The following is a 15,201-nucleotide window of genomic DNA, read 5'->3' as shown; positions in this document are numbered from 1 at the left end:
TATCTGTCTGCTCACCTCGGTTCGCCGAGCACCTGCTGTGTGCCCGGCATCATTATTGTCCTGGGGATATGGTAGTCGACCGAACCGATGAGACGCCTACTTTTATGCGCAGAGGATTTTAAACCTACGTGGGTAACACCTGTGCACGGCTAGATTTTAGTTAGTGCTAGAGAGCAAAACAGCATAGCACAGAAGGAATTGGAGACGGAATGCAGCTTCTTAGGGTGGCCAGAGAGGGTCTCAGGCACAGGTGACTTGAAGGCCATGAGGGAATAAGTCATGTGTCTCTCTGGGAGAAGAGATGGGTGCCTGGGTCCTCGGGAAACAGAACCAATCTGTGGATACAGATACAGATACACATATACGTAGAGATACACTCCATATGTAGATATAGACACGCTGTAGATATATATACACTGTAGATACGGGTAGGCTATAGAAAGAGATACTGACACCCTGTGAGTACAGGTGCAGATATATAAAAAGATTTACTACAAGGAATTGGCTCGTGCAGTTTTGGAGGCTACGCGGTCCCGCGATCTGCAGTTGGCAAGCCGGAGACCCGGGAGAGCGGATGGTGCGCGCGGGCCGGTACGCGTCCCAGGCTGAAGGCCGGAGAAGAGCGACGTCCCAGTCGGAAGACGCCAGGCTGAGAGGGGACTCTCCCCCGGTCAGCCAGCTTGTCCGATTCAGGCTTCCGGTGGACCGGGAAGGGCGGTCAGCTTTGCACAGTCACCTGATTCCGATGTGAGTCTCATCCAGAAACACCGGAGCAGACGCACTCAGCATCTTGTTTGCCCAGATACCCGGCTCCACCCCCACTGCCCAGTCGAGCTGACCCACGAAATGAGGCATCCGGGTCAGGGTGGAGTGAACAAGAGAGAGAAGACAAGAGCTTGATCAGAGGCGATGGAGAGAGAAGGTTTTGGCTTCCTCTCTGATGGGATGGGGGCCCTGAAGGCTTTTGAGCCGAGCGGTGACATAATCTGATTCGGGTTTTCACAGGGTCCCTCTGGCCCAGGGGCCCAAGGAAGCCACTGCAGGAAACCTGTGGGCCCGACCCGCGGTGGGAAAAGGGGGCGCAGGGAGCGTGTGGTTCACGGGTACAGCAGAAGGCGGGCCCGCTAACGGATCAGAGTGGGCTTTGAGGGAAGAGGGGGGCCAGACATAGCCCTGGGGCTCCGGTGCGGGCCACAGGAAGGATGGACTTATATTTCCTGAGGTCAGGACCATCGTGGGAAGTCCGACTGGGGAAGAAGATCCGGGTTTTAGTTTAGAGCAGGTTACGTTTGAGATGTCCGGTGAATCTCGAGTTGGTGATGCCAAGTGGACAGTTTGGAAATCCCTGAGGTCAGAGAGCCCTCGATGTATAGTGTCTGAGCCCCCGGGAGGAGATGAGCTCCTCAGGGGCGATGGAGGTGGAGAGGAGAAGGGAGGGGAAGGGGGGAAGGGACGTGGAGAGGAGCGTGAGCAGCGGTGACCAGAGAAGCAGAAGGAGAACCGGGAGAGGTTCCGGAGTGTCGCAGAGACAAGAGGAGTGACCCTGTGGCAACCCCACTGGCGGAGGCGGGCGGTGGGGGGGGGGGGGGAGGGGAAGGGAGAAAAGGACCAGAATCGACCACGGGATTTAGCAACACGGAAGCCTTGGGTGACCTTGACAAGGGCAAATTCCGCAGAGTAGTTGGGACAAAAGCCTGTCTGCGGGGGCCGAGGGACAGCGGAAATGGAAAGCCAGTGGTCACTTCCTCCTCCTGCCTTTTCGATTCAGCCACAGCTCACGTCTCAGTGTCTTGCAAAGAACCAGAAATTGCATTTATTTATTTATTCCTTCCTGCCTTTGTCTTTAAGTTCATTTCAGTTTTGTTAAGGAGTGTTTATCTACTTTGCGAGAGTGGGGGAGGGGCGGAGAGAGAGAGAGAGAGAGAGAGAGAGAGAGAGAGAGAGAGAGAATCCCAAGCCGGCCCTGTGCTGTCAGCGTGGAGCCCGACGCGGGGCTCGAGGTCACAAACCGTGAGATCATGACCTGAGCTGAAACCAAGAGTCAGACGCTTAACCGACTGAGCCACCCCGGCCGGTGCCCCAACTTAATTTCACTTTTAAGGTAGCAGTTGCTTTTTCCTGGAGTTTGTTTGGCCTTTCTTTTTTAATTTTCTGAGTGGGATCGTTAATTCATGTCCTGTCTATTAATATCAGTATTTAAAGCTGTAAATTTTCCTCTGAGCATCTCCTGAGCATCCCACAGGTTCTGAGATGTGCTATTTTCATTTTTATTATGGCCCCCAGTTTCTGGAATCTTAATTCCCTGGCTCTCTCTTGGACCCAAGAGTTACTAGAGAGTTTCTAAACGTCTTGGTGGTAGAGTTGGCTTTGATTTGTGGTTTGGTTGTAAATACTTTCAAATTCTAGTGTATCGTGATCAGAGAACGTTATCTCCTTGTTGAAGTTGGGAGTTTGCTCTCTTCGTGGTCTGATAGTCATTTTCTGTGCGTTTGTTTTCAAGACCCTTTGAACAGAAGGCGGATTGTGTTGAGTGCACACACACACGCACACATCTGCACACGACACATACACACATTTATTTGTCAACTTACTCTGTAATGGACAGAGAGGTTAATCAAAATGTGTGAGTAGCAGTGGGGCCCCTGGGCGGCACAGTGGGTTGAGCGTCCGACTCGATTTCAGCTCAGGTCATGATCCCAGGGTGCTGGGATCAAGCGTGGAAACTGCTTGGGATTCTCTCTGTCTCCCTCTGCCCCTCTCCCCGGCTTGCATGCACACTCTCGTTCGCGTGCGCGCTCTCTCTCTCTTTGAAATCAAAAAAATGTGTATTTTCATTTACGTTTGTAAAAAATGCACAAATACTAGCCAGCGTGTCTCCTGCTTCGTACATTTCCAGCAGTTCTGGCCCCGTAAGGCAGAGGCCATGTTATCTGGTGCACAGACACCCCTTACTCTGAGATCCTCGTGGTGACTCATCCTTGATCGACCCCCGCCCAGTGCCCTGTTTTTTCTCCTGCTAGACTCCAGCTTTACCTAAGATTCGGATCAAGACCCCTGCCATCTGCCCAGCCTTTTACGTTACACCCACGTGACCCCGTTCTGCCTTCAGGAGACCTTGTTTGTCATCTGGTCTGAGAGTCTTTTTTTTTTTTTCAACGTTTATTTATTTTTGGGACAGAGAGAGACAGAGCGTGAACGGGGGAGGGGCAGAGAGAGAGGGAGACACAGAATCGGAAGCAGGCTCCAGGCTCCGAGCCGTCAGCCCAGATCCTGACGCGGGGCTCGAACTCCCGGACCGCGAGATCGTGACCTGGCTGAAGTCGGACGCTTAACTGACTGCGCCACCCAGGCGCCCCAAGTCTTTTTTTTTTTTAAGCGAGTGTGTATGGCTCATTAGCATTTCCTGACGTGGCAGCTACATTTGGCGTTAGTTCTGTCATGGTTTGTGATGGGCTTCCTGCTTTTCTAGCGTTTGTGGAGGTTTGTCAATTTTCGCCATATGGTCTCTGTTTTCTTTGTTTCGTTTTTTGTGTCTGTGTCTTGTGACAATTTGCAAGGCTGTGTTTTTGATCCTGTGGTTATCTTTATAATTATGCTGTGCTAGGACACCCTTAATTCTCTCTTTCTTTAGACCATGTTTATCTTCTCCCTACATATGAAGGATGTCCAAATCCGAATATTTCTGTTTTCCTTCCCCTTCTCTCCCTTCCGCCAAATGCTTTCGGTTGCTTGTGTTTTATGATTTTTTTTTTCTGTTTACTGTTGTGCGTCCAATTTTACTGAAACCTCGGAACGATTCTTCAGGCCCCTGAACGTAAGTGACGAAGACGTGGTTGATGGGCTGTCCCCTCCTTCCGTCTCACCTCTACCCTCCTATCCGTTATCATTTACACCGGCCCTCTGTTTTCGCTTTCCTTCTTTCCTATAATAGTCACGACCCTCGGCTTTGTCTCAGACGGTCCTGCCGTTAAATAGATTCTCGCTGCCAGGGCCCTTGCTGTGCTCCCCCCGGTTGGCCTTGGTCCTCGAGTAATTTATATATAAGGACTCGCGAGAACTCGGTTTCAAAAAGAGGCTCAAAAAGACGATGGGAAACTTGAAAGATGGTTCATCTGGGTTTTCCATTCTTGGTTCGTGCATCCTTCCACACGCACGTGGGAAACCCCTGTGATGTGCCTGCCGATTACCGTCCCAGCCCCTGAGAATACAGCAGTGAACACAGAACTCAAACCCTTTTGGTCCCCTCATGGCTTACTTTCTAGCTGGGGAGACACATAGTAAATTGGACCAGTAAGTAAACTTGGTAGATGCTATGGAGAAAGGTAAAGCGGGTGGGGGGGTGGTGGGGTGGTCACTGGACCTGGCTTTGCTCCGGGCAGAGGACGAGGCTCTGTGGAACCCCTACCCTGCGCCCACGCACGTGTCCCCGCGGATGCAGAGCAGGGAGGTTGGCCTGCTTCTCGGCCTCTCGCCTGCTCTGGAAGGATGGGCTGTGCTGGCCTTGTCAGAGCCCCGCCCTCAACTCCCCGGCCTTGGCCCCCCCCAACACACCCTGGGGCTTGATTGACGATGGCTTATCGGTTAAGAGCCGTGATCAGATGCGAGTAACAGAAGCCCAGCCGCCCTGGCATGGAGGTGAGCTGTCAGGACCCAGCACCGGAACCAGGTTCCTCCCGGCCCCCCACGTCACCTGCATTAGCGAGTGTCCCTCCTTCTCACGCTCTTACCTGGATTCACATCCCCTCCGCAGTGGACTTCCGCCTACACGGGACTGGGTCACGTGACCAGCCCGTCTGCCAGGAAGTCTGGGAAGGTAAGTGTCTGCGACTAGGCCGTTACCCCTTTGAATGGATGTGGGACATAGGACTCACAGTGCCATCGCGACGCTGCTGTTCAAAGCTGTGAGTGCCCTGTGGGCCAGTGTTTACACTCCTGCCCCTGCCCCATGGGTCTCTCGGCCCGTCCCTGTGCCAGGAGCACCCTGGTTTCCGCCCCATCGCTTCGTAGGATATGGTCGCATCCAGTGACGTGATTCCAAGATTCACAATGGTTTTTATTACGATCGTGAGTGGTATTGGTGCCTGTTCTTAATATCTTCTAGTTTTTTTATAGCAAGGGTGACTGTATGGTTTATCATCCAAATGAAAATCCTTACTAGCCCGGAAGGGGAACAGTATTAAAAATTATGTCAGAACAGCTGGTGTTATCTGGGATGACCCCAGCTGAGACACGTGGTCACTCTGGTAATTGTTGCCGCAGATAAACACCATCGGGCTTTGGAGGTGAATCTGATGTCTCGTGGATTGAAAGTCGTATCTGTATCTGCGTTCTGTCCTAACAATTACCCTGTTGATTCTCTTGGATTTTTCTGTGTACATTGTCTGCTGTTAGTTGTGATTCAGTTTCTTCTTTTCCACTCCTGAGACACTGTGCTTTTTTCTTGTCTTATTGCATGGGCCACGGGTGCTGGTCCTGGATGGGGCCATAGTGGTGGCGGACGTGATCGTCCTGCTCCCCGTGTTAAAGCCAAATGGTTCTCAGTATCCAGAAGTCACGCACTCGGGGAAAACCTGGCTTCTCCTGGCACTGAGGCCCAGCAGAAAGGTCCTCAGTGAGTCCCCACGGAGGAGACACCAGGTGATGTTTTCTTTCCTTCTGCTTCCCCAGAAAACCCTTTCGCCGTGCCTCAGGATGGGGGAGGTGAGACCCGAAGCGCCCGGCACGACCTCCGAGAAGAACCACGTCAGCAGAGACCCCAGGGAGAGCCGAGGTGGCTGCAGCGGTGGCACAGGAGGGAATGCCACCTGTGCCCCAAACCCCCTTCCGCGGACTTCTAAGACTAGGAGCAAACTCAGGGGTGGGGGCCGGGGGCCGTAAGGGAGGGAGGGGGTCGTGAGCCACCCGTTCGCAAGCAATAGTCCCGTTCTGGGCCGGTGGCTTCTGAGAGGTGACGCCAACTTGGACTCAGGATGGGCAACACAGAGCCACTCTAATGCAAGCCTGTGCGATGTACCCGTGGGCCCCTTGCCTCCGCTCCCTCCAGTCGTGGCCTGTGGGCCTTTCCGTGTCAGAATACTGAATGTGAGTGTGTGTGTGTGTGTGTGTGCGTGCGTGCGTGCACGTGTGTGCGATTTGGGGTGTTCTTTTTGTTTGCTGAGTCTCTGTTGGGGTCCCCGAGTCTTCTTATGGGCAGAGGTCCCCTGTGCTGGGGGTCCTTACCAGCGTCCCGGGGCAAGCTTTTCGCCACAGCTGGCAGCTGGGACCCAGCTGCCATCAGCGGTGTCTCAGAGGCCACTGGGGCTTTGCAAATGCTAGTGAGGGTTTGTGCTTCTGGAATTTATTCCTGTCACAACGTGGTAACAGGAGACGCGTCTTGGGCCATCCATGGCCCAGGCACTTGGCCGCGTGTCTTTGTGCGCACGCTCTGCCGCCGCCTGGGAGGGGGGTGTGGTGAGCCCCCTGGAGAAACGGCTCTGAGGAATGAAGGTGCCAGGGTCACAAGGCCAGGAGGAGACCGTCCCCTCTGTTTGATCTTAGGGGTGTGGGAACCCAAAGTCCAAGCTCCCCAGCCCAGGGCACCCCCAGCGCAGTCCCTGGGAAATCTCGCCACTGGCTTCTCGGCGGACTGGCTGTCGCCCCGAGTTCTCCGCCCACCACTGCCCTGAAACCCGCATCCACACAACACATCCTGGTTAAGCACCTGCTGTGTGTCAGGCCCCAGGCTGGGCTGTGATGGGGACCGGCCCTGAGGCAGGCGGGCTTTGCCTCTGCCCTGGTGGGGCCACCATCTGATGGGATAGACAGACACACAGATCGGTGCCGGACAGGGGGCTGTGGGAGCCCCCGGGGAGGGGGACGTTTCTAGAAACCGTTCTAGTTTAAGGTGAGACTTCCAGAAACCCGATGCCTGTGACATCCGTCCGCAGATCTCCCTACCACCACCCACACCCCTGCTGGCCCAGGGCACACACACGGAAGGGCATTGCCCCGGAAATGATCACATGAATCCCCCAAGGCCACACTGCCAGTGTAGACACCCTCGTCCTGCTGGTGTCAGCGAAGACCAGACCTCCCCCAGCTCTTGGCTCGGTGGCCCCTGCTCGATACACGGGTGTCCCCTGACGGCACCTCCTCACCTAGCCAGACCCAGTGTTCTTGCACACGGACTATCTGCCCTTCAGACACAGCAAGTGAGCGGGCGGGCCCCTGCTCGTGGCGTTCTCTCCACGCTGGGGAGAAGTGGGTCACGACTGAGGATGCTACCAATAGCGACCAGGGCGTGGCCGAGAGAATTCAGTCCAAACCGTCCGTTGGTGACCGTCTCGCTGAGAAGCGAGAGTCAGCCACGGGCATTAAAGCCAGGGGGAAGGCGTCCCAGTACAAAGGTCCTGAGGCAGCAACACGCTGGATGGTTTCGAGGAGCCGGAGAAATCCAGGGTGGCCGGGACCCAGAGGGAGGGCAGAAGAGGCGGAGGGTGAGGGAGGCCGTAAGGCTGTGCACACAACGGCCCGTCCTTGGGTGAAGCGCTCTCCGTGCACCCTGACTCTCTGTCCCTTCCACAGCTCTGTAAAGAAGGGACGCTGCCCGTTTCGTGGGCTAAGGCTGAGACCCCGCTGGCCCCCGTGGCTTGCCACAGGCCGTGGGGGACCAGATGCACGGTTTCCGTGCGTCTCCCCAGACTGGGGTGCCCGAGCGTATGGCTTGGCAGGGGCAACGTGGGAAAACTTTGCTTGGGGTCTTGAGTAGGGCTGGGCGTGTCTTCCCTTCCCCGGACACCGTGGGGGGCCTTGGAGAGGTGCTCGGCAGCCGTCCCCACCCCACCCCTCCCAGGCGGGTCACCCCTCACCTGAAGGCATCCTAGGTGCCGAGCTTCGGGAATCAGGGGGACCTGAGGGTCGGGGGTGGGGCAGCCAGAGAGACCCAGATTCTGACATCAGCTCTACCCCAAGGGCAGTGTGACCTCAGGCAAGTCCTGTGCTTCCTCTGCCCTCAGTTTACCCCTCGGGAAGAGGAAGGAGTCAGGCCAGGGATGTAGGGGGCTGCGTGTCTGGCTTCCCGTGGTTGTGGGTGACCCCCACACAGCTGCTCGCTCAGAGGTGCCTCCTGGGCCAGGAAGGAGCTGGCTGGCTGTCCCCACCCCCCAGGCCTGGAGGCTGCTATCCCTTAGACCAGCCGGGGCTCGGACCCACCTGATCCGCAGCCCCGAGAATTACGGTTTGCAAGGCTCTGCTTTGGGCCCCACCAGCAGTCTTTTCCGGGAGTGACTGATAACCCTGTGGGGGCTCGGGATGGAACATTCCGTCGGAGCGGAGGCCTCCCACACGTAGCTCAGTAGACATCCAAGACGCAGCAGGCCAGTGCCGGGCAGAGCGCGTGGCGGGCGGGGACCCACAGCAGCGCCCCTTCCCAGCTCCTCTCCGAGCCCGTGTGTCACCTGACGGGTGTGTGGGTCGGGTGGGGGGCGCGAGAGGGAGGGGCCGGCAGTCACGGCCTCCCAGAGGGGCTGCTGACAAGGCGCCCCGCGCGGCGGGCACGGGGACGGGTGTGCAGGTGCATCCCTCCCGGTGTCAAGGGCTCCTCCAAGGCCCGCAGGAGCCCAGCTCATCCCAGCGAAAACCCGTCCCCATCCTACTGTGGCAGGCCACCTTGCCAGTCAGTAGCGCATCCCTGAGAACCAGATACGGGGTAGTGACGAGCTCCAGTAGAGATTTACCGCGTTAGTGTTTTTTATTTTTAGCGACTCGCAAACCCGGGTGTTCAAGCTGCCTCTGTTTCCCTTTGGCTTATCACCGCGTCATTTGTAACAATGCCAGTAATAATCGTACAAAAAGAAAAATAAAAAGCAGAGCAAGGAGAAGACGACGTACCTTCCTGAAGAATTTGTCCCCGACGCCGGCCGGCCGGTCCGTGTAGCCGGCGCCCCGTATCCGTAAGGGCCTCCCCCCCCCACCCCGCCCCCCGGGAACGCTGTGCAATTAACGAGCAGTTCGATCGATGCTTTAAGTGTCGGCCGTGTATGGTGTCATCGGTGTGGTCGGGCGCCTGTTCGGGACCAGGACTGGGCAGCACCCTCGGGCCTCTCCGCCCTCACCTTGACCTCTGACGTCGCCCACGCCTCAAGGAGCAGCCCGCTCTCCCGCAGACCTGCCCGGAGCCACCAGCTGCCTGGGGGATGGCTGACACGAAACGGGCCTTAACTGCACACACGCGCGCGTGGATCCCGTGTCTCCGTGGTTCCTGATACTTTACCAGGACAGGTGGGCAGTTAGCTAGGGCGGGTGGGGTTTCTCTTCACCATCCCAAACACCCTTGAGGCAAGCTTGGCCCTGGGGCTGGAAGGAAGGGCTTGGGGGGGGGGGGAGGTGGGGAGGGGGGACAGGAAGAAACACAGCCAGGGTTGGGGCAAAGAGACTTCGGCCACAAGACCCTTCTCAGCTCACCGTCCAATCAGAAGCTCTCTTTAGATCATTTCAGTCACAGCGAGACTGTGGGTGACGCCGTGCCGGGCACTGTCTCCCACGCAGATCCCCAGACCCTCGTCCGCAGCAGGTGGGGGAGTCAGACCCTCCACCGCACCCCTCCCCAGCCCGTCACCCCTGCCCCGGCCCCGGCCCGGCCGCCGGCTCAGCTGACGCCCCATTCGCTGGGTCTGCTGGAGCCCATGCCATCAAACACAAAAACAAAAACGGAAACAAACCAAAACCACCTTTTCCAGAGTCACAGACTTTAAAAACATGGTGTCCTGGTTCACTTTAATTTTTTCACCGTGGCTGATTGGGCAGGAAGAGCTGTGACTCTTCAGAAGTGAATTTGCAGGTTCCTCGACGATCCAGAATGACGTGACAGCTCCGAGTGGTGTTATCGGGGGCGTTTCTTGTCTGTGTGGAGGGGCAGCCTTGACATCACAGAGCGACGTCCGTGGGAGACCCCCCCCCCCATCCTCTGCCATGGAAATCTGGGGTTGGAATGGCAGAGGTGACTTTCAGGAACTCCTGACCTTACCGCTTAGCTGGCGGGTGTCGGATGCTGTCTGTCTGGTCCCCACAGCCATCTGTAAGGTCAGGGTGAGGGGAGCCAATCCCCCAGTGAGTGGTGACACTGCTCACTGCCACCTGCAGCCCCCGAGCCCATCACCGGGCGGGGGCAATGCCCTTTCCCCCCCCAGAACTCAGACGCTGCGCACCTGCTATGTGGCCAGCACCACCTGAGCCCCCCCCCCCCCCCCAGCCAGCCTGCGGCACAAACACGGCACCAGATGGGAGTTAAACAAACGTAGGCAACCTTGGGGGCTGCGGCCTGGAAAACAGATGTCGAAGTTGAACAATTAGGCGAGACAGAAGGTTCTAGAAGATCCGCTTGTTCACGCATGCATTCGTTCATCAGTTCGACAAATATTTATCCCGCTCTGAACCCAGCGCACATCTGGGAGCAGTTCCTGCCAAACACAGGGATGTCAGGGAACATGGGCTGGGATCCCCTGGGAATTGGCCAGTTGTGCCCAACAGGAAGGCCCAGATCCACAAGACAAATAGGGATCCCCTCCATGATGGTGACCTTGGAGGTGGCATTGTCCCTGCCCCACCCCCAAGTTTTCAGTACCAGACCCGGCCAGATAGTTGGTGCTGGGTAGACGCTCGGTGAGTGACCGGCTTTGACCGTTAATCACACTGTATCGAAAACTCCTATCTTTGCCTCAAAGCCCCAATGAGCTTGCCCTTGACAGAGTGAAATTCAGGGCTGCTGCAGGGGCCACCTCCGGGAGGCACCTTTCACAGTGCTGTCACAGAAGTGGTCATGGGTTCCCAGGAACATCGTTTCTGTGGACCACGTTGCCAACAGCGGCCCCAGTGGGCTTGTGCAATGAGGTGCCCTGTGAATGGCCCTAAACCACCCTCCAAAATGTGCAGGATCCCGTGGAAGTCAGACGAACCCCGGGGGGGGGGGGGAGCGGGAGGGGGGATCGCGTGCTGGGGCGCGTGATTGAAAGTTACAGACGGCGCTGCCACCGCGGGCCCCCAGCGGAGCCAAACTGGTGGCCTGAGAGAATGTCTTCTTGGAACCCCACCTTGGTTTCTCATTTTTTGCTTCCCCCCCTGTGTCGTGTATTCCGACTGGTGGGACACATCACGGGCAGAGAGGCAGGCAGGCAGCCTGAGTAACGTGCAATAACGGAGTTGGGACGCCGAGGGTGAGGGGCTCGGTCACCCCAACAAGGCAGGACCCCTCCCCAGGTGGGTATGTCCACCCCAGGGTCAGCCAGACAAGGGCATGCGGGTAAGGGTGGGAAAGAACGCGTCCTCTCTCCTGCGTGGCCGGACTTCCCATGAGCAGGCACCGGGTCTCCCTGGGAGCTGATAACCGGGAAAACCAAAAAAAAAAAAAAAAAAAAAACCAGTAATATTCCTGATAATAATAATAATAATAATAATGTATTTTACACTAACTGTTGCTGCACTGTTTTGGTCTTTATATACAGTAGTTTTTATAAAGATGTCCTTAGGTTTTAATAAAGGAGGATCATGTCAACTGTTCCCTGTGCCGAAACTTGCTTTAATGTTTCAAGCGCACCGGAGGGAGCCTGCCCCCGTGATCTGTGACTCTGCGCCCGGGAGGCTAGGAGGGCCTGAGGTCTCCGCTGGGGAGGCGTCTGGGGTGACATTACGGGCAGCTGGCACACGCGTCCATCCGGAAGACCTCGGGGGCGTGGCCCCGAGGGCAGATGGAGAGGCCAGATGGGGGACCCCTGCCCAAGGGACAAGAGCAGGTCGGAAAGGAGCCGAGCCCCGAGGCCCGGCCGGTGGCGTCCACAAGGACACAGGTGCGGGTGGGGACAGGGGCTGCACGAGGCGGCCCTGCTCCTTTGTTATCTCCGGGAAGCCTGAGCCTGGCCTGGCATGGGGGGCAGCGTGTATTCCCACACCTGGCCTGGAAGGTGGCCCTGGGTGACCGAGTGCCGCCACCAGCCCGTGGGTTCTCGGAGGACGACCGCGCCCGCCGCACTCCAGGAGGGACAGACACACTTGTTGGCAAAGGGGGTTTTGTGCCTCCCATACCTGCCGCCTGTGGGGACCGTGTGGGGGCCTCTTTCCACCAGGGTCTCAGCCCCGTTGACAATGTGGCCAGAGCAAAGCTCCGGTCTCAAAGGCCATTCGGAGCCCTGCCTCCCACACCTGACGGCCTGGCGTCCGGTCCCACGGCCCAGTAGAGGGAGGGCAGACCCGGCACACCCCTCTCCTCTCCAGTGCAGGAGGCATCCCGGCCGGAGGGGAGGAAAGGGACCAGAGGAGGGGAGGGCAGGGAGCTGGACGGATGTCACTGCTTTTGCTGCCGCAGGCACGTTCTTGGGGCACATGGAGGCTTCTCTGGGGAGCCCCGTGCTCCTAGGATGCAGCCATTTGTGCACGCGTGCACACAGACACACACATGCGCACACACACACACACACACACACAGGGACGTGGTCTTGCAACAGCAAGCCACCCCACAGCGTCCCTGCTGAGACCCCTCCCTCCCAGGCAGCCGTCCTGTCTCCCTGGAAGCTCCCTGCCCTCGGCAGAGCCAGAGGTGACAGGTCCCAGGGTCTGTGACCTCCCCTTCCTCAGCCCCGCTCCTCCCAGCCTCTCCGCCTCTGCCTGGGGGCTCGAGCAGGGCTGCTGGCGGGGAGCAGACTGGCCACCAGGGAAGGAAATGCCAGTCCTCTCCCTGCAGGCGCCCCACGTCTTTGTGAGCGGTCATCTCGAAATCCCATCCCTACACACACACACGCACACACACACACACACACACACACACATGCGCCTCCCCTGCCCGGCTCCGAGGAGGGGACAGGATCAACACCCCGAATGAAGAGTGTGCTCCTGGAAAGCTGCCTTCTGTCCCCCCAGTTGTCCCTTATGCCGGGGGCAAGGGGACCACACATGGCAAGGGACAATGATCGGCTTCAGATCCCTCAGGGCCACGGACGCCCAGCCAACTGCCTTGGGCTGAATCGAATGGGCAATGGGGAGCCGCGGGCAGGTGTGGGACAAGGGAGGGATGTTGTCAGTTCTCAATACCAGGAATCCAGAAGGAGGCCCCACCACACATCCAAAAAACATAAAAACCGATAAAAGACTTGGGAAAAACAAGTTCCCCAAACTGACACTAGAAAATAGAAGTCGAAAGAGCCCTGTAACTATTAAATAAGTTGAATCCGTAGGCAAATTATTCCCACTAAGCAAACTCCAGGCCCACCTCCAGGTGGGTCCCAGAAATGTCGGGTTGGTAGAAAATCCGAGAACAATAACTAGAGGGGCGCCTGCGGGGGGTTCAGTCGGGTAAGCGTCCAACTCTTGATTTCAGCTCAGGTCCTGATCTCATGGTTCATGGGATCGAGCCCCACGTAGGGCTCTGCCCTGACAGCATGGAGCCTGCTTGGGATTCTCTCTCCCCCTCTCTCCATCTCCCTCTCTTTCTTTCTCTTTCTCAAAATAAATAAGGGGTGCCTGGGTGGCTCAGTCCGTTGGGTGTCCGGCTTCAGCTCAGGTCATGATCTCACGGCCCGTGAGTTCGAGCCCCGCGTCGGCCTCTGTGCTGACAGCTCGGAGCCTGGAGCCTGCCTCAGGTTCTGTGTCTCCCTCTCTCTCTGCCCCTCCCCTGCTCGTGCTCTGTCTCTCTCTGTCTCAAAAATAAATAAAAACATTTAAGAAAATTTTTTTAAATAAATAAACTGCAAAAAAATGAAACCATAACCATAATCCACAGCATCAGCATATTAAAGGGAAGAATGTGATTATCTCAATAGGTACAGAAAAAAAAAAAAAACACAAACATCAGGGCCCATTCAAGTTTTAAAATGCTGGACAGGCTGGGAGCACAAGGGAATGTTCTCCAACCAGACAGCAGATACCTGTGAAAAACGTATAGAAAACACCTTCCAGACCTGGAGTCCTGAAATCTTGAAAGCTTTCCTTTCAGATCAGGAGCTGATCAGCCCCGGACACCTGTTCTCGCCACTTCTGTCCCACGTCGAATATGAACTCCCAGCAGCACTGTGAGGCAGAGACGAGGAATCTTCCGAAGGTGTGAAGGCCGAAATAGAAGGAATTAAAATGCCACCTTTCAAGATGATATGATGGTACAGGGAGGAAATCCAAAATAAATTAAACCCAGCGGCTAAGCATAAAAACTATATATATATACATATATATATATCTATCTCATTCAAGCAAAATCTGGCGGGGGTTGGTGAGAACCCTCTAGCATACATCACTCAGGGGCTCAGGCACCTCTAACCTGTTCACCATCATCTCACCCCGCAGCCACCAGGGTCACCGTGGCGAGGAAGGACAGAGCGTGAGGGTAACTCATCAGCTCTTGGACACTTTGGCCCGGAGGTAATGAACATCACTTCCACTCATATTTCATTGGTTGGAACACAGAGCCCCACCTAACCGCCAGGCAGCTAGGAAAAGTAGTCTTCCTGGGGTCCCCAGATAGTCAAGGCACGCTTTGTCCCACATGTAGAATCCAACTTGGAATCTTGGCTCTTAGAGCAAGTGACCTTCACGGCGCTCTTCCAGAGGGTGTGTCCCGCCTCCTCTTGGTCTGGACACCTACAGGCCGCAAGAGACGTCACCTGCCTCCTCTACAGATCCCATATTCAGTGATGGAGCAAGGTCATGGCACCTGCGGGGAACCCTTCCATGTGGAGACGGGAACCAATGAACACAGGTGGCCTTCTCTGCTCTGGGGCAATTGCAACGGCCTGCTGGGCAGACATGGTGAAGGGGGCAGCTTTCTCGATTCAGCTTCTCCAGAGGAAGTGCCTTGTTGGTTGTTCTCTCTGGCCCTGGAGTATGTCCTGCCATCAGGCTCTTGGGTCACACCTGAAATGGGCTTGGGGAGTGCGCCCTTTGGGGGCTGTGCGATTCTCGGCAGCTGTCCGCCATGGATGACTGGGGACCCAGGGAACAGCCGACGCTGTATTTTAGTCCCAGCTTTGGGTTCCTTTCCAATACGGTTTCCTTAAAAATGTCGTCGCTGTCTGACATATTTGTTTCTAGTGGGTTCCATGTTCTCAATGCAGAAGGTCTTTCTGGGTCACGGGTCTCCACTTGCCTTGTTTGCCTTTTGCCCCCATGTTTCGCTCACAACATAACGCAGCCACCTTGAGTCTGTCGGGACCTTTTTCATCTGCTTTTCGCCCCGAGATAGTTTGA

At 56.4% G+C, this 15,201-nt stretch overlaps 1 protein-coding gene across 4 annotated transcripts in view; it reads left to right on the top strand.

Annotated features, from left to right (window-relative positions):
* The window catches only part of SHISAL1 (shisa like 1), an 81,137-nt gene extending 67,044 nt beyond the window's left edge, over positions 1-14,093 (top strand). For 3 of the 4 annotated variants that reach the window (XM_047867892.1, XM_047867891.1, XM_047867889.1), the window contains exon 5: positions 5,668-9,344. In XM_047867892.1, the coding sequence (XP_047723848.1) occupies position 5,668 (1 nt within the window). In that variant the 3' untranslated portion in view covers positions 5,669-9,344. Of the gene's footprint in view, positions 1-5,667; positions 9,345-13,957 lie in introns of those variants that run through there. The other variant, XM_047867890.1, reaches the window with a different exon arrangement.
* Positions 14,094-15,201: the final 1,108 nt, after the last annotated feature.

The sequence above is a fragment of the Prionailurus viverrinus genome, chromosome B4 (assembly GCF_022837055.1).
Source record: "Prionailurus viverrinus isolate Anna chromosome B4, UM_Priviv_1.0, whole genome shotgun sequence".
Lineage (NCBI taxonomy): Eukaryota > Metazoa > Chordata > Mammalia > Carnivora > Felidae > Prionailurus > Prionailurus viverrinus.
This window is presented reverse-complemented; position numbering and strand designations above follow the sequence as displayed.